The following is a 19,775-nucleotide window of genomic DNA, read 5'->3' on the forward strand; positions in this document are numbered from 1 at the left end:
TAGGAAGTAAGCGTAAGGGATAAACCACCACTATTATGGAACTGGAAAGTAATCATATAAATGGGGACTGTTTTCTAGATGAGAAACAATTTTCTGTATTTACAATTCACCTCAAAAAAAATAGAGGGTTTATAACACAAGATCCAGAGATGTGGAAAGGTCAGAAGAAAAAAAAATCAACAATTTTAAATGTTTTAAATAAATTGTTGAAAAATCTCATCTATTTTTTACAAAATCTAATCAAGGACTGAAACATTGAATTTCTGCTTCTTCAAACAACAATTTCATTGAAAATAAGGGATCATGTTTAAGAAACAGGTTAGGAAAACAGTAAGAGGAGTTTCAGGAAACCAATTGCAAGGCACGTCGCATTCTTTTAGTAATTACCTCCAGTATTAAGCCAAAACCTACTTGCCTTCTCTTTGTTATGTCTTACCTGCAAGTTGACTAAGTTTCCAAATTTACTGAAGTGCTCATTAAGTTTGCTGATATTGTTAAGTTCTGGTGGAACTTTCCTCAATTCAAGTTTTGTATTTTCATTTCCAAATTGCATTTTCTTCTGAAAACCTGGACTGTTTGTTCTGTTAAAATTTTGCCTGCAACAAATGAAAAACAAGCCAGAAATCCATAGCAAGCTAGCAAACAAAGTTAAATTTTATTCTCACAGACAGGATTGTGTGTATCACACAGAAAGATTGGCAGACAAAAAAAACAAAGCATACATTTTTAGGAAAGTGTTGAAGAGGAGTGTGACACACAGGCACCATACCTACAGTTTCACCCACCCATACTCTCACCATACCTCAAAGCATAAATCTCTAAGATAACTGACAGAGCATAAATCTCTAAAATAATCTGCTTGTGGAGAACAACTTCTCAACTTAATCACCCCACCAACATCTCAAGTACCTACTATTTCAAAGCAGTCCCAGTAGTGTCTTAAAATCCCTTCCAACTTTTTGTCACCCCAGGTATATCCGGACACTAAGCAACACACTCCGCATTTTATGCCAGTAACAGAACTGGCAACTGGATCAAAACTGGCGACGATAAAATTAAAAACTAATCCAGTCAACTCTAATAAGTATCACACTGCAGGTCATTGTTTCTTAGTTAATTTCAGCTTTCCATGACTGGATCACAGTATCATCCAAAGCAACTCTAGCTATCTCCTAATAGAGCCTTTGAGTCACCTCTATATTATGTTTTATTTCAATACAGTCAGCTTAGTCATACTTTAACTTGCTTGCAATTTATATATTTCTCAGATCAGAGAAAAGAGCTCAATTGAACTATAACCATTAAGCCAACCTTGTGTTAATGATCACTCACTTGTCAAACCAAGTCTTCTTTGTAGGAACTCCACTATCCCCTGCACCAATAGTTCTTTTCCTGGATTCAGCATCTACCACTATTCTCATACTGCTTTTATTAGGAGGTTTTTCTGTAAACAGATGAAAAAGTTCTATGTTAATTTTTGCATTTTCTGTGCATTTGACTGCAACGCATTATTCTGCTCACAATGAATTTGCACTTAAAAATGTAACTGTTTATTCTGAAATGACCACCTTCTTCAATCAAACTGGATCAAATTTTGAATGCAGATTTCTCTGCTTAATCTTAACTATCAACAAATGCTGTGATCAATAAAAACAGCTAATAGCTTTCATTTTGTCACAGAAACATCATACAAAAGGAAAACAAAAAAGAAGCGTGACAGAAGGCTTTTGCCTCAAAGTGACTACGCTCATTCATTCACAAAGTCACATGGAATATTCTGAAGTTCACACCATTTTTGCTAACACTTCCATTGTACCATTAAATGGCACATACAAAAATGCTAATGATAGGAAAGGTATGGTGCTCCAGACCACTGACACCTAGGAGCAAGACAGAGGGGAGGAAGGGAAGGCACTGTCTCTTGTTGAAGAACAGAATCATACTGCTGAAGAACAGAAACATACTCCTTATGGAAAACACATCAGCAAAAACATAAGATTAAATGCAACTACATACCAATTCAAGTAAACCCACAGTCAAAAAAAAAAAACAATTTTTATTTCTCTTCTCGTTTTGTATACTGCTACTTCTCAGGGCTACGATTCCTTCCATGTAACAGTGTGATACAAGATAAAAATGACTGTCTCCTCTCCATAGAAAAAAAAAAAACACAAAACTCTAAGATTGCTAGAAAAACATCAACAACTTCTATATGGGAGATGCATAAAGTGATCAGTTACTGCACCAAGGTGCATAATTTGTAGGATTTTCTGGTAAAATATTTCACGTTACCTGCAAAAATACACAAACAGACCAAGAATAAACATAATTCCCTCCTCAATAAAACTTTTAATGCCAAAAGATTTTCAAAAATGCAACAATCTCCAGTATTACATTCTCTGAAAAGTTTCTCAGTTTACATTGATATAAGAAATGAAGCTAAATGAAGTAAATATAACTTTGAGAGCATACCTCTGGGTGGCAAATCCATATCACCTGATGTGAGTCCTATCAAATTTGGTCTTTGGGCATGTACTCTGTGTCTATACATAGGTCTTGAAGTGTTTGTTATACTTGGAGCTTCTGGATTGTAGCCATCTGTGTCATACGTTTCTAGTAAAAAATAAATTGTCTAATTAAAATAAATTGCAGTTAAAAACCAAGGTTGCAAATATTATATTTCATCTATTAAAAAAGACAGTTACAATGGAACAGTCTATTGTATAACAACTATAGAACTGCCGTGCTATGTTTTTACTTACAAATATAACAATGCAAATATTATTCCATGGTCAAGATTTACTTTTTACATGCAAATTTTACTTCTGTCTTGAACTATATTGTAAAGAAACAACCAAAAATTATTGTCACAGTTTAAGTGATACACATTTATTCTCCCAAACTACTAAATTATATTCTCTAAAAAGTACAGTACAGTATGAATCAACGTTATTCTATTTAGCAAACCTTGTGGGCAAAGCCTCAGTACTACACCTGCTGTAAAAAGAGAGGGTGGAGCAGGAGGCGGCTGGTGATGAATACCCGTTGTAACAACAGTAGGAACTGAGCTAGTTGCTGAATTTGGGGGAGCATCCATGCCAGCAGGCTGCAATGGAGGAAGAGGAGGGGGTGGTCCTGTCAAAAACAAAGAACAATGTATTCATATATTATCCACTAAACAAACATCCCCTCTGGCAAATGGCTCAAAACTTAGATTACAGAGACAAATGTTTGAACAGTTTAACATTTTTCCAAATAATATGTATCAATAAGCCAAAATTTCACCACTAACCCAGTACTTATCTTCACCTTTTAAAAGATACTGTAACAAAAATATTCTATGATGACAGTAATGAACACAATCCATTTGTTTTTTAATACAAACACCCAAAGAACACATTACTCAAGTGGAAAGTCAAAGGGTTCTTTCCTAAAATTGAGCTTTCTTATTTATTTAAGCAAAAGATAATGTGACACTTCCAAAGCTGAACAGTCAAATCTGGCCTTCAAATTAATCACTGGTAGAAACACATTCTGCAAAATCACTTATCTGGCCTTCCCAGACACATCTGGAAATACTACCTGAAGCAGAACTGATCACCCCAGCAAGACAGGTACTATCTATGCTAAGTGAAATAAATAAATTCAGTTCTTACTTAAAGATACTGCTAACTGGAAATGAAAAGTTTAAGAAAATTTCAAGCAATACTGAACACCAATTACTCTTGAGTAATTTTACCAAGTGGTGCATTTAACTTAATAATAATAATAAAAAAGGATTAGTCACATTAAACTAACACACCAGGCAGTTTTTAGACCACATCAGGCATCTGATTAATAAATTGCTATTTTAAAAGTGGGAGTGAGGACAGAAGTCTTCATGAAGTCATTTTTAATGCATGCATCTTTCCAGTGAAAGAGTAAGCAAACTGGTGATTTTTCATTGTTGCTTTACAAGTTTAGGTTTCAAAATTAATCACAAATGACATTTTCAGGTGTAGATTTGATGTGGTCATGAATTCTTATTAATTTAAGTATTACAAATGAAATGCCAAGTGTCTGTCGCTTTAGGGTTTTCCCTTCTTCTCTAGCATCTAGCTGTAGTCATTTTCATGAAGCTTCTCCTAGTAAATCCAAAGAGTTGGGTTTTGCCATACCATGCCATGATTTTCCTTAAACACAATTATTTCAAGTATAATTTCATATTCAAGATTCACATTTTATATGCAAATTTTACAATTGACACTGCAACAATTACCATTAAAAAAAAGATCATTTTGGGGTAAGCTATGCCAACCTAACTTTGAAAACATAGTACAATATATTTTTTTATAATATAGTTAGCTTTCTTATGCTTTTTGTACTGTATAGAAGTAACATTAATTTCTTTCTATCCAGAAATGGTTTTTAATCTTTTCTTAACTACCTGTTACAGGTGGAAGGCTAGGTGGCAAGGGGCCTGGTGGCGGTACTGGAGGTCTAAGGTTAACAGGAGGAGGACTCAGAATTGGTGGAGGGGGAGGAAGTCCAGGAGGAGGTGGTCCTTCGACAACAGGGGGTTGTGCTGGAAAAGGCAGAATGCCAGGAAGATTCACATCTTCTACCACTACTGGATCACTTCCATGATCAAAAGGGCACATGTCTCCTCTCATACAGAAACCCTTTTCTGAAACATCAAAAACAAAAAGAATCATTGTTAGTATTCGAGGGCTGTATGTATTAACTCTTCTTCAGGAAAAGTTACAGAATACAGAAATGGAAAAGTTACAGAAAAATAAAAATCCCTCTGAAGGTCAACTAGAAAATATTAAAGTGCAGATAGGAAGAACAGTATTTTGGGACTAGCTAGCCACTAAAGAGAGAAATGAGCTTATAAATTCAAAATACACAGTCATAAGAAAAGCTACTGCAAGAGATATCTACAGAAATATTTTAGTGATAGCCAGAAATGTAACAACAAAAAGTAAAGACGTAAGAATAGCTATGCCATAGTTTTCCAACACAGTCCAATTTGTTTCATAACCAGAAACTGGAAATAAATGCTATGTGAGATGAACTTTCAAAGATACTAAGTTCCAGCATTCCACCTGGAGTTTTTACTTCAAAAGTGTACTTACTTGCCCCCGCATCCATTTTCCTTTCTAAAAATTCTGTAGAACTAGGAAACTGTGACAAAACATCCTACAGCTCAGCTTGCACTGGAAGAAAATTTCCAAACAACTACACTTCCACAATTGTACTTGAAAGTCCTGTTACTTATACTTGCAAAGCTATTATTTATTAGTATAATCCTGTCAACACCTGAGACTTTAGTCTCCCATCCTCTTTTTAAAAATGTTATTATTCTAAAGAGAGTCCTGAATATAAACTGTCCTAGATCCTAGACTCATTGTGGTATACAGCAGAAGAAAGCCTCAGGAAAAAAGAAAAAAAACTTTAGGAGGAAATTAAATTCTGTTGATTTAACAAGTTTACTGTCTAGACTTAGTTACATTACGGCAAACAGCAACAGCCTCTTCCACTGATTTCAGCATAAGACAATCAAAACAACAGTTTGCGCATATAAATAAGCACAAAACCCACTCAATTTTAAGAAATATCTGTTCCGTAAAAATGGACAAGTCTGAGAAGTTGCAGCTCTAGACCCTTCTAGTTAAAAAAAAATCTCTCTTAGATAGGATGGACTAAAAGCAAAAAAATGGTGAAGACAATAAGGTCATAATTATGGTCAAAACAATTAAGTATGTCTTCTTCAAGCCAAGTAGTAAGACAAGAAAATTGGGAAAAAGAAAAAAGTCCACTAGAATTTCTGTAGAACAATATACTATATATATATATATATATATATATATATATATATATATAAACCTAGTAACTAAAGAAACTTGTACAGACACTAATAAAGACATCTAAAATGCAGGTGGATCAAAAAATGGGATACATTTACATTCAGTAATTGTGTTACAGAAGAAAAGCACAGTATTATGGAAGAACAAGAAAATGACCTTAATCTTTCCAGAAAGATGTCTATCACTGCTGCAGGAAGGAATTAAAAAAAATACAGACTTACCATCATAATCTCTACAGCGTTTCTTTGGCAGCGGAGGTCTTCCATAGGAGTTGTGGTCCAGCTGCTCTTCATGGAACTCTGACCAGCTTTCAGTAGTGTTATTTCCATGATGAGCAGGAGCAATAACTGTAATAGTGCTGCTCAGTGTAGGGACAGGATAGTGGCCAGATGAAATATTTGTCACAGAAGAAACTGGAGTATAATTGTTCTCCAATGGGTCTGTTCTATCCATATCATATTTCGGCTTTCCCAAATCCCTTTCTGGAAAAAAAAAAAAAAAAAAAAACAACAACAAAACACCACAAGTGTGTAAGTATTCATGTAAGTAACTACTGGGGTATTTCAGCAACAACTATACCCGTAATACAATAGAAACCCTTCCAGAGGAGTAGATCTTCTGTACTGATCCATCTATTCTAAGAATGTCATATGTCAAGTTATCCTGAATAAAGGAAAACAACATCCAAGAAAAAAAGAAAAAAAAAACCACCAAATGAAAACACTAGCAACACTATCAAGATAATAGTTATGTAACTTTAACATTTCAAAACACTGTTATTGTTGTATTTTCATGCTGTTTATCTTCATTTTATCTGCACCCAATTGCATAGACTTGATCAAACACAAAGTTTTGCCATCATTGCAGAAATAACACTTGACAAGTGGCTTGACATATGGCTCCTGGCCATATACAGCAGCAGCAGCATGATTTTTTATTCTGCATACATACAAACTGTTCTCTTAATTTGCTAACACCACCACCAATTAAACAGCAAGCATCCAGATTAAGACAGAAGAGTTCTGTCATGAGATAAATTGGTAGACTCGAACAACATTCCATTAACGAAACATTACTAAAAACGTCTTAAAAATGGCAGACAAGTACGGGTAAAACAGGCTTCTCCCTCAGTCCTTAGCATCTTAGAGTAGAAACTTTTTCTATCTGTAAAATACTGTCATTGTAATAGCTGTAAAATATTCCTTAAATTAAGATTTAATCACATTGCAGTCTTTTAATTAAACTGCTGCATGCTATTGAATTTAATCACAAAATATCTGCTTACTTTTCAGGGCCTTTGCGCTCTCACTTGTAAGGCCAAGTTGTCAAGACCCATTCTCCACAGAAATAATAAACAGGAGATCTAAACTAGATTATTTTTTCCTCTGTATTCTTTAAGTCAGGGTAACAAGACTATAAAATGACTGTCAGTGCTCTTTTTCAATTTATCAATAACTGCAGAGGGAAAAGCATTCTTTTTAGGTGAAACAAAACAGCTTTGTTTTTGAAGAAGCTTAATTTGAAGAGCAAAACTACCATATTGAAACCCTAAGTCCTGCAGCAGTGTGTGCAAATGCACGTACTTACCACAGTAATTTCAGCTCCTCCCCAAAGGAGGGGCCAACACAAAAAGAGCACAGAGCTCTACTGTTCTGTTTGACAGTTTACTGCCAAACAGGTAATTTCTGCCAATCCTACCTCTGTGGATAGGTATTAATTTCTGCATATTCCCAAACAAGATTCCAAGTTTCTTAAAACTTAATGAAATGCAATTAACTCAGATTTTTCTTCCTCTCTTACAACATTGTTTAGAAGCAGCCAACACAGCCAAAGGTATTAGAGAAGAATGGTGGGAAAGAGGGGAAAACAAGAACTGAAAAAATAATCACATAAGCCTCATTTCCACAGAAAACCAAACTAAAATTGAACAAAGAAACAATAACAGTAATGGAAAATTTGGTAGACCTTGAAGAGACTGTTTAAATCTAATGTTTACATTTTGTAAGTAACATTCACCGTATTTTAGAGACCAACTGTTGGTACCTCTGCTTCGTGTTCTGCTCCTGCTTCTGCTCCGGTCTCGATCCCTGTCCCGCAATCTCTCTTTACTCCAACTTCTACTTCGACTCCTGCTGTAGCTCCGACTTCTCCCTCTTCTTCTGTTGTATCGATCCCTATAGGAATCTCTTCTGGGAGGATTTCGGTCATAATCTCTCTTCCGAGAACGTTCATCTTTCTTCCTTTCATCACGGCTTCTAAACATGCAATTTTGGTGGTTGTTACTAACAAGAATTAAAAATCTCAAAAAATGGCAACGGTAAATAAGATAAAAGATAAAAAATGAATTTAACTATGGTCCTTCCTTTCTTCTCAACAGACTATGAAAATGCTTTTGTTCAGTTTATGAATTTTACTTTTATCATCCAGAAATCTTTTAAATTGTAAAGTATTGTTTCTGCCCCAAAATGCACCTTCTGCCAAGTGGAAATAAAAAGATAAGGGTTATTGAACAAACATCTTCTAAATTCAAATTACCTCTATTCAATCTCAGTAGTGAACAGTAAGTGTTGTAATATAAATTAGCATTAAAAAAAAAAACAAACATAAAAGTCAAATGTAATAGTTATACACAACTTAGAGATAGTTTACACAGTCACTTATATACTCACATTTTAACTACTTTTGCGTAAAAGCAAAAGGTCTTACTTTTAGGTTACTATAGGTGACTATAAGGAAAATAAATATTTAATTGAGTAGCACTATAAACATATAAAAATCCAAATCTATCTGATTATTGATACAAGAGATCAAGCAAATTTTATTACCTGGTATCTCTGTAGCGAGAACTTGACTGAGGAGGGCTGTGATTTAGCCTTCTAGAAAACTTTTTCTCTCGCTCTTCCTCTTTAACTATCTGAATTTTAAATACATACATTAGACCAAAACATGAGTACACTGTACTGAAGACTTCTGCACATCCAAATAAACAAAAATCTCAAATGCTGAACAAAGTCAGCAGTAACAACTGAATCAAAACAAGATTTTTACTTCTAATGCAACGAGGGATTCTTTGTATCATATTAAGTATTTAATTTCTGAGAACATTCAGAGCAGTGGTTGCCAGAAAATAAAGTAGCAAAAGAAACCCTTACAATGCTGCACTGAAAATACATTAGCTTTTGATACAGGTAGACATATCCATATTGAGGTGAAGCAACTGGTCTGCAGGGACATGAATGTTCAACAACTGATACATTAAGGTCTTTTCCTCATCAACAGGTTAGCAGGTTCAGATCATGCTCATACAACCGAACCTAAGCTGCTGCTGCAAAGTGACAAACCTACTCTTTTCTGGCTTGTAGAACCAACCAGAATTACCAGTACCAGGGTAAGGATCGAGCACCTCGAGGAATGACAGCTGCCATTAGGAAGGGAAAATCTGAAGTGCAACATAATTAGAGCAGCCTCCTGAGCAAAAAACTAAGGCAGGTTGTATCATACTTCCCAGGATACTCAGGAACTTTATTTGCATTTGCCTAGTAGAACCATTGTGGTTTACCTATGAAATTATGTTACAAAAAACTGTGTAGCAGTACTCAACATTAAAGAGAAAAACTTTCTGACATTTTAAAGCTGTCATTCAAGATTTGGGACTACTATTAATAGACAAATAAACATGATGAAATTGAACAACATAAGTAAACTGCAGGAATAAGGGAAGACGTAAATTTAAAATAAACTCAGTGCTTACCTCTTCTTTTTTTGTTTCTTTTTCCTGGTGCTGAAAGAACTCTACTTTCAAGCTTCCTGACGATGGTTGCTCTGGTGGAGGTAGATAGCTTTTTGTATTCACAGCATCAAACAATTTTTCCACAAATATCTGAGTTTCTAAAAGTAAAGGAAATATAAAAATAAATATCCAACATTCAAAACTTCAGTTAATATTTGTTTTTAGAAAAAAAAACACCAGAAAGTTAAAACAATGAATAGCACTTTGGCATGTTTTTTAATACTCTTCTTTTATGCTTTGTATTTTAGAAGGATCTTTACAGAGTCAAGAAATGTCAATAACGACAACGTTTAATAAAGGCTTCCAATCCCTGAGTTTTTAATGTCTTTTAATCAACTATCTGGAATAATACTTTTGGAATATATGCAAAGCTTCGCTGCTTTTAATTCAGGTAATAATTCTTATCATCTTCAATTTTCTTTCAGGAATACCAGTAGACGGAAAACATACTTAATAAAGCTTACATATTGTGCTATACACCCGTTTAAAATATATGTATCTATTTATGCAAATTGAATTATATAATTCCAAGTAATAAAGCTTATAAAGAGATAAACACAAGATTCTACATTAAAAGATTGCTTAAATTTAACCAGGCAAACTTTCACTCAAGCTTAATAGCTAAATACCATACCTTTTTGAAGAAATACATCCAACTGATCAACACACAATGCCTTCAGTTCCTTCTCACTTTTATCCTTCTTTACCAAAGCCAGAACATATTTAGCTAGGGCAGATGGATCTGCATCGCATCTGAAATTGAGAACACATAAAACACAGAATCCATTAAATTACAGAAGTGAATGTCTGTAACTGGTATGACCTGTATCATATAGAGGGCCCAAACCTTTCCTAGCAAAGTAATTGAAAGACACCCATGGGTATTTTCTAAGACTCAGTCCAGATATGAAAAATCACAAGTATCACATTTTTCTCCAGAGAGATGATTCTCTACAAGTGACATTTCCAAACAATATTCCAGAGTACTTTACAACAAACTAGAAAGATCAATTTAGAGTGAAACAGCTTCAACTGCTTAACGGTCTTAAAAATACAAGAACTACAACAAATACTTCCATAATTTCTCAATTATGGAATCAGTGAAACCTCTGTAACACTGAGTGACTGGTGGAGAAAAAGTCTGTCTATAGAATTATAAATTAATTAAGTGATACATTAGAAGTGAGTGATAATATATAAAAAAAAAAACAGGGAAAATTTGACACTTTGATGCTAGTGATGTGATAGCTAACTAGTGATGTGCAGCTAACTTGTTTGGGTTATAAGCAAAGTTAATAATGGTGTTTTAAAAAAAACTAGAAGAAGAAAGACAATTGCACTGATGTGTCCTAACTGTACATTCTCCCTATCAAAAATAACTGCAAAACAAGTAATACTAAAGTATGGTCAGGGAGTTGCTCTGAATATGAGTGTCACACGAATACTGACTGCTACAGCGAATTATGTCCTCAATGACTGAACAGAATGGCAATTCCAAGTCTCTTCCACATTAAAACAAATGAAATTTCAAAACTGAATCTTAATTAAAAGTCTGAATGTCGTTAATTTAACTGACACATATTTTAGATGATGGAAACAAATCCTTCACAAAATCATGCTATTTAATTCATTTTCCCAAAGAAGCTCTCTCTTGCACTGCACCCAACATCCTCTTCACAAACATATCCACTAAGCAAAGGAAGCAGATCTGTCAGCATATATCCATCCTTAGGAGATCCCCTGGATATCCTGGGCCCAGCATGGAGTACTCTGAAGTTAAAGGTCAAAGCTTCAAACGTAACTCAGCATCCTCCAGAAAGAAGGTAATAACAGAACCTCATGCTGTAAAACCAACCTGAGCTGCTAGGGGACACAACACAATTTTCTGTGTTAGTCTGCATTACTTGTAGATACAGGAGACGGGAGTTCACAATCGGCCTGAACTCCAGAAGAACGCACACTAAAGCAACAAAATGCAGATGCATACTGTTAAGCAAAGAAAAAAACTGCACACACTCAAAAATTCTTCCAGAACCTTTGTCTTCCAACTACCACATTGGTTTGCCCCTGCTCAGATTTAACAATTCTTTTACCCAGCAAGAAAATGGCTGTCCGAAGAAAACAACGACATCTTGAAAACAGGCACAGAGGTTGAGAACGGAAGAACTGCATGACTACCGCTGATCCACTGCTAGCACCGAGCATATCATTTCACCGGACTACCTGGAGGCCTTGGTCAACGTGTGCCATGGGGCATGCTGGCTGCAGTGAGGGGTGTTATCCTGTACAGCCCCCATGAGGCCAGAATTCTAGCATTTCTCCACTTCTCAAACGGTTGAATTTGCAAAATTAATATTCAATTGTTCCTTAATCTGACTTTAATGTCACCACAGAAGCTTTGCATTCTTCTCCCAGTTTAAAGCTGAATCATGCCTCAAAAAAACACTGCGCCATTTTCATACCGTATATCAACAGTCACAAGACGAAAATCATTTGGGGAGGAAGGAACAATTTTCACATAGTAATCCTTAAATTTCTTCTTCTCCACCTTTCAATACTTCATAAAACTCTGATAAAACACTACAATCTTTTTTTTTTGAAATTGCAATTTCCCCAATTTGTTTTTATACAATAATACAAAGTCAGATATCAGTTAAAAATGTGCTACAACTCATTTAGATGACATGCGAATGCACACAAAATTATTTAGTGGGAAAAAAAAAAATAGTCTAGAAAGTAAAAACCCACTGATGTCTAATGTTAGCTACTGCAGTTTATTTTATTTAATTCTCCAGCTACTACAGTAGCAACTATAAGATATTAAGTATTAAATTTACTTTAATTTTTTTTCTTCCTCTCATAAGCAGAGCAGAAAATATAAAACCTTGACTGGAAAGCCATCTAGATTCCAAAAACTTTAAAACATGGCACATAGCAGTTTAAAAATAACAATTAGTGCTTTTCTCCCCTATCCTCCAAGGCTATTATCTACCCAACAACAATCTCAGAATTTCATTCCATCCACTCAACTCCAAGGAAACATCCTCAATAAAAACGTACATAAACGTGCTTTTCATTTCCAGAAGACAGAACCGCATTCTCCTGTGGTACTGTCTTTGCATTTATCATTCTGTATGTGATACTACCACACACAAATGATGCAAAACAAATTTAGTGAACTCTACTATCACCATACAATATGTAACTGCAGAAATTCCGCTGCACACAACAGGAAGAAGTTACACGCTTTCAAGTTAAAACTACATACTTTGGCTACTCAACAAATCTTATTTTTTTCAAGAAGTACTGAAACGGATGAATTATTTTGAATCAGTGCCAATTAAGTGGTAAGGAATATAATGTACCGTGCAGTTGAGATGGCAAAAATGTTTTTGTCAACTAACAGAATGATTTTGCGATTTTTTTCTACTTTTTATATAAAACTGCAAATTATGCTGAGAAGGTGACTTCTTTCTTGATATGACTTGAAAGAGAAGCTACTACTTCTATTACTGTTGTTCAAAGCTTAAAAAAAAGAAAACCAAAGAAAAAATGATTGGTTTTCTCCACATTGTCATGAAGACCATGCTTGTTTCTGTACTAGCATTCAGATATATTTAACGAGTTTTTAGTATGATCTTTCACTGGTTTTTGGAGTCTTGTATAATGTTTTTTTCTTAAGATGATGGAAAAATCAAACTGCTAGCAACATAAGTGGCAGAAGAGAGCAACAAGAGGCCTCTTGTGTTACAAAAGATGTTTAAATTTACCGAACTGTGAATCCAGGAGGTCACCCTGACATTTTCTGCTCTTTACAGCTATTTGAGTCCTGGATATTACCTTTCATATTTTTGTTTGGGGGAGGGTTGCTTCACATCTATTTTTTCACTCTGAGGATTCTGACATATTGTGTATAAACTCTGTATCCTCCACTAACTTCAGTCAGAATCTACTGGGTTTTTGATGGGGGGCTTGCTGGTACCCAAGTCCTTACGTTCTCTAGTTTAACACTATACTCTTACAGAATATGAGCCTTTGCCTGTGAATAACAAGCAATATACTTGCAGTATCTCTGCTGTACACACATGGATGTTTCATGCATGTTGAGCTAGCTTTATCACATTTTGTGAGCCAGACTTGTATTTTATACTCTTATACTTGACAATGGTTTATTAAGTGATGTCACTCTGAAGAAAACAGGCCCCCACGCTGAGACAACAGCAAAATACAGTGTAGCACAAGGATTCTTCACACTGTATATAGCATGTTGTCTTCTTACAGGTTAAAAAGATCAATAATAGTGTGAAGAACATCCTTAATCAACTATTTAGAAAAATTTAAAAAATGAGGCAACCACCTATGCATTTCAAATAGCTTAAGCACCATTTCAGAATTCAAAATCAATTTATATTTCAATTATAGCATTTACTGAATAATATACTTTCAATTGTTTGATACAGGTTTGAATTCTTTAGCTTAACCTGAGTATGATGCACAATACCACAGACCTAAACAGAAATAAATATGTGCATTAAAAATATGTTAAATTTAGATTTAAATTCATTCTTATGCTAAAATTTGGTTACTTGAAAAAACATTAAAATGCATTTAAATGTGTAAAAGAACATTTCTCAACTTTAAATCCTCTATCTACATTCCTTCAAGTTTTTGTAGGGCAGTGCTACATGCCTCGATAATCGCATAAATTTCTTTTTTTTTTTTAATCAAGCAAGCAAAAAACAGTTGGCATAATCATCTGAACCAATTTTCACTGTAGAAGAACATCCTGCTACAATTAAACACTACAGCACATTTTCTTTCGCCCACTTACTAGATATATGATCTTAACCAGAAATGCTAAATGTTTTTACTTCTAGTATTGCTTTCTTTACAGGGTTTGTACTATATTAGTCAAAAATGCTGTGTCTACTGCTCTATGCTAGACAAGGGAAATTACTCTGAAAATCCTGCTTTAATAAACACTATTTCACATCCAGGCAGAGATGGAAGAATACTCTTGCTAGAACTCTGCATGTTCTTCAGGGAATGATCTGGATACTTCCAACTGCTAACCACTGGAGAAAAGCAACAAAAAGGAGAGTAATGGCCAATCAAATACTCTGCTCAACTGCAGGAGCAAGAGCTCGTAACTACAACAAAACTCAAGGAAAAATTCAAGGTGCCTCTTTGAAAATCCACTGCTTCCAATCTCATCTGCTTTAGCAGAGATTATTTCAATTCACCGTTTCAAATAAAGAAAAAGCAGAAGAGGAAAACTGGAGATGTAAAAGCATTTTTAAACCATAAAACGATGTAAGTAACAAACGTTTGAGGATTGCACTTCTCTGTACAGTCTTTTTTCCTCTTCTAATTTATTTTTAATTTCAAAGTAAATTTTAATACTTCTCAATTCTTTAAGCACCATTCAACCCATCAGCTTCCAATATTCAGATTTACATATTTTAAAATATAGAATGCTAAATACATTGAGGACCCACTTCAGTTTTCATAAACACATTCAATTACAAGCATCAAACCAAATTAATCTAAAAATTCAGTGGGTGTGAAATACATGCTAAAGTTGTTTGCCAACAAGTTTCACTGGTGTAGCTGTATACACAAAACCTCTTACCAACAGCAAAGTTTATACTGACTTGAAAAGACTTTGGCAAAATAGCTAAAAGCAATTCAACAAGGCAGATAAGCTAAACCAGCAAAATAAGATAAACCAGCAAAATACCTTTGTACATAAATATTGTATAAGAATCATTTTCTAAGACACTGAATGGAAACACAGTAAGTATCTTCCAAGTTTTAAGAGTGAACAAAACCAAACTTTGCCTGCAGTATGCTAAGGACATGTTTTACCAGGTTGGTGCCTGTGAATGTGTTTAAAGATCAGCAAATATATATAAACTCAAAGATACAACATTCTGTTTGAGTATTTTAAATATAAGAGGAAGACAGATCTGAAAGTCTCTGTTGGGCTCAGTATCCAACTATCAATTGAGAACTTCAGGTATGTCTCCCCTACAGGGCCCTGAACTCTCCACCAAGAGAGAGATCCCAAATGCTGTACAGAAGGCCACTAGGACTCCTGTTACAATTCTTGCATCAACTGAAGGGAAAACAAAAACAACAACAACAAACACCACACAAGTGATAAATTCGCAAAACATGAGGAGAAAAAAAATGCAAGGAACTGAGAAGTGGTAAGAAGAGTCAAGAATAATAAAATGATAGTTATGAGGTTGATGAGAACATATATGAATATTTCACATATTTAAGTATCTTATTAATGCTACCTGTCCTACTCCAATCTGATTTCCCCATATGATGTTGTGGAATAATTGCCAGAGTTGATTTAGAAATTAAACTGATATTCACATTTTAAAGAAAAGGTACAGCAGTGAAGATGCTTCCAGAGTGGGGTGCAGCTGCACTACCTAAATGTTCCCTAGGCCTCCATCCTTAGGTGTTGGCCATACTAGAAAAATTTGGTGTGCTGGCTCTAAGAGGAACTGTATGGAGGGTGGAGTGGAGACACTGCAGCCAGGCTCTGTGATAAAATGGGAACTTGAAGGTACATCAGAACCAATAGCTGCATACCTCCTACCCTGGGCCAACGGCCTGTGATGTTTTTGACAAAATGCTGTTCTTCCGGTGAACTTCTCATCATAATGCCAAAACAGACCTCCATCCCAGAGGCTACCTGCCTCCAAAGGTGGCCACACCTCACTGAGACTGTGTTTTAAACTTTTCTAGTCTATACCTTTAAAAGCAAAGCGAGAAAATTTCAGGCCTTAGTTATGTATAACTAGAGTCACTTGAAAACTACATAAATTATGTTAAGGGAGAGAGGGTGTTACAGAAGATACTATCGTGTAAGGGAAGACACCTGATTTCTGGGATTGGTCATTGATGGGCTCAGCCCCTCTGGACACTTTTGGGCAAGATTCGAGCACTTGGTTATGCCAAGTGCCCCCAGGAAACTGAGAAATCTCTGTAGTCACTTTACACCCTTTACCACATTTGTAGCTAGGCAGTGTTACTTTAGGTATTTGCATGTGCTTTGCAGACAGTGAATTTATCACTGGCAATCCAAAGAACCTGTGTATGTACCTGCTGCTTTAATAAATTGCACTAGTCATTAATCTAGCCATGGTAGGTCTCATTGAACACGACCAAACTCTTTAAGCATGGCCGCGAGACGTGACTAGACTGAGGGTGTGCTACGTTATTTGTGAATCTGTAATCGTGATAGTTCAGTGCCCTGAACAAGACTGGACTTATAACAATGCATTGGACATCACTCCCAATTCCTTTAACCTTTAACATAACAAATGCCTTCCAACATAACAAAGCACAGGGGAAGTAGAGATGCATATTCTTGGTATCCTACGTATATACCAAACTGAAGCATTTTAAAATTGTAAGCAGTTTGCTTTAGGAAAGGTCTGAAATATCTAAAAATCAGACATTTTCCTCTCAGGACACACACACCATATTTGCAGTGCTATGAAGTTCTTCATGTTGCAATTTATCATTTAAGTCAGTTCTCAATAAGCCACAAAGCCAGTCTGAGATGCAACTTCAAAAGTGTAATTTCTTTTTCCTGGACATAATAGCCACAAAATTTGGTGCAGACCTGGCACTACAGTGTTTCAGTAAAAACTTGAAAAATCATTTTAGTAAGAGAAAAATCCTTTATTTTGTTAAAAATCTAACAGGCATGGCAAAACAAACTGGTTTACATTTTACAGTTAATGAACAACAGATTAATCATTGCATAGAAAGTGAATTTTTGGCAGCTTTTCACACCTTTCCTATGAAGGGAAGTTTAGTATTTCAGTGTCTACCCTCTGATGACAATACTTGGTCCTTCCATGCAAACTCCTAAAGGGAAACATACCTAGTAAGTGTTGAACTATAGGGCACTAAACCATTTTACTGCGGTGGGGCGGAAGAAATCCCAAACTGAAACTGTTGCAAACTGACAGTTTCCACAAAATGAATTATTACTCAACTTGGGGGCAAAAAAAAAATGATTGGTGGATGGAGAGGAACAAGGACAGAGCAGAAACTTCTATCAAGTCTCCTTGTAACCCTAATGCTGGTCAGTCATTTCCAATCTTTTTCATTGCTTTCCTTCAATCTAATGCCAAGAACCTCAATCTGAATTTAACTAAGCTAACTTTGGAGACAGCTTGCACACACCCAACTTTTTTTAAGAGGTAAAAGAAACTACATGAGTTTTTTGTTAGATTCTTTTTTAAAATGAATGTGCCTTTAAATTAATGTACAAAAATGAATGTACAAAAAGATAGTGCAAGTCCTTAAATTTGTTAAGGAACTAGTTTCAACTACCACAACAAATTGTAACCACAAAAGCATGCCTGAAATCCTCCAGGCAGTGAATGGTCTTTCTGAAGAGAAAAGAGCATGTAGCTGCACGTTATTTGTCTCACTCTAATCCTCAGAATTCACAACCTAAACTCCATGGTCTAGTTTTGTTGCCTAAAGATTAATATTTATACTTCTCTAGGATACTGTTAGTCCTTGACATTAACCAAGGTGGGCATGGCTATGTTTGAGGGCTGAGAGACATGCTTTGTATTTACATGGCTGAATGTGTGCAGAAAAATTAGTATGCTGCTCACTGGACAAAGCAGCAAGTCTAACACAGGCAGCTGTACCATTTGGTTGTGTTGCTACCACTTAAGATAGTATATTCCACAATCTGTAGAAAGCTGCAGGACTCAAAAATTACACTGAATGACAGACATTCAGCAAGGTCTGAATTTTATCTTGAGACAGTGCAGTATATGGAAGGACAACTCTCGTAATGCTCACTTTCGGTAACTCTTTACAAGCATAGATATACTTAAGGAATGCAACAGCCTCCGACACTCTTACACAAGTTACTGATGTCATTACAACAGTTTGAAGTTACAATAGCCTAATCTTACAAGTTCATACAGGTGCAACCTGCAACCAACAGCTTAAAAAGCCACCTCAGGACTCAAAAGAGCTTTCAAGAGGCAGAACAGCCACCAGCTTGCTGGTCATCCAACACATGTTCGATGTTGAAAGCAAAAATCATTGCTGTATCTCCAGAGCCTGAAAGGCACCCAAGGGATTCTACTTTGCTGGTAATGAGTAAAAATTAGAAGAGTTTGATGTAACAAGAATAATTTTCTCATCTTATAATACTAAGATTGTCATTCCATCACAGTACCTTTCGAAATAAGCATAACCCCATCAGCACCAGAGGTTAGGAAGGTTCAGCTCCAAATACGACAGCTCTCCGTGAGCCAGGGTTGCCAACGAGAGTTCAAACAGATGCATTAGAATAACTTCACCAGCAGTAAAAATGCTACAATGCTGAGTGTTTGCGACTTATAATAGTTATAAATACTTTAATGTAAAGTGTTAGCAGAGGAAGTTAAGATAAACATACACTGCTTTTGAACTTCTTAGGAAGTTTCTTGGGAAATTAAAGTGAAGACTCCTGATGGGCTGACGGTTATTACCAGCTGGATGGTAAGCAGCATGTATAAGGAAAGGAACGCTGAGGTTTTGCATTTTGACTTCTTTCAGTAGCTGGGTTATCAATGTATTTATTTCTTATACCATTGATCAACCTCCTTTATTCACCACTTTTCTTAAGTTAGTGGGTGAACAGAACTAACCAGTAGTCAATAATTAAGAAAAGATCCAAACGCACAAAAAATATGAAGATTTAACAGAGAAAGGTTGAAAAACATGGCAAACAAATAGAATAGTGAAGGCACAGCTGAATACCAGCTTATTTTCCATAAAATATTCCAGTAACAAATAAAATATTCTTTAACAATTTGGATTTTATTCCCTCTGTTAAAGTAGTTACAATGCAATGATCACTTACAGAATTAAATGATGCAAAAAAGCTTCCAATTTTAATGAGGTATGCTTAAATATCGCATAAACAATGTTTTACATTTTCGCCATCTTTCTTGCAAGTCTGACTTAGTAAGTGAACAGACCTCAGAAATGTAAATATAATAAAGACAAAAAATAGATATGGGAACCTTAATCAACTTTTACCTAAAACACGATGGGCCAGCAAAAGATTTTAATTAAATGTATTTTACACA

General features: G+C 35.3%; 2 protein-coding genes across 5 annotated transcripts in view; one reads left to right on the plus strand and one right to left on the minus strand.

Moving 5' to 3' along the window:
- The window catches only part of NDFIP2 (Nedd4 family interacting protein 2), a 532,803-nt gene that overhangs the window by 417,838 nt on the left and 95,190 nt on the right, over positions 1-19,775 (plus strand). The window lies entirely within an intron of this gene.
- Positions 1-19,775, minus strand: part of RBM26 (RNA binding motif protein 26) — a 51,330-nt gene that overhangs the window by 26,999 nt on the left and 4,556 nt on the right. For 2 of the 3 annotated variants that reach the window (XM_068676792.1, XM_068676808.1), the window contains exons 2-11: positions 10,274-10,392; positions 9,601-9,737; positions 8,675-8,763; positions 7,893-8,104; positions 6,071-6,331; positions 4,427-4,666; positions 2,968-3,135; positions 2,473-2,613; positions 1,333-1,444; positions 437-596 (exon numbers count right to left, since the gene is read on the minus strand). In XM_068676792.1, coding sequence (XP_068532893.1) covers positions 437-596; positions 1,333-1,444; positions 2,473-2,613; positions 2,968-3,135; positions 4,427-4,666; positions 6,071-6,331; positions 7,893-8,104; positions 8,675-8,763; positions 9,601-9,737; positions 10,274-10,392 — 1,639 coding nt within the window. The remainder of the gene's footprint in view (positions 1-436; positions 597-1,332; positions 1,445-2,472; positions 2,614-2,967; positions 3,136-4,426; positions 4,667-6,070; positions 6,332-7,892; positions 8,105-8,674; positions 8,764-9,600; positions 9,738-10,273; positions 10,393-19,775) is intronic. The other variant, XM_068676799.1, reaches the window with a different exon arrangement.

The sequence above is a fragment of the Anas acuta genome, chromosome 1, assembly GCF_963932015.1.
Source record: "Anas acuta chromosome 1, bAnaAcu1.1, whole genome shotgun sequence".
NCBI lineage: Eukaryota > Metazoa > Chordata > Aves > Anseriformes > Anatidae > Anas > Anas acuta.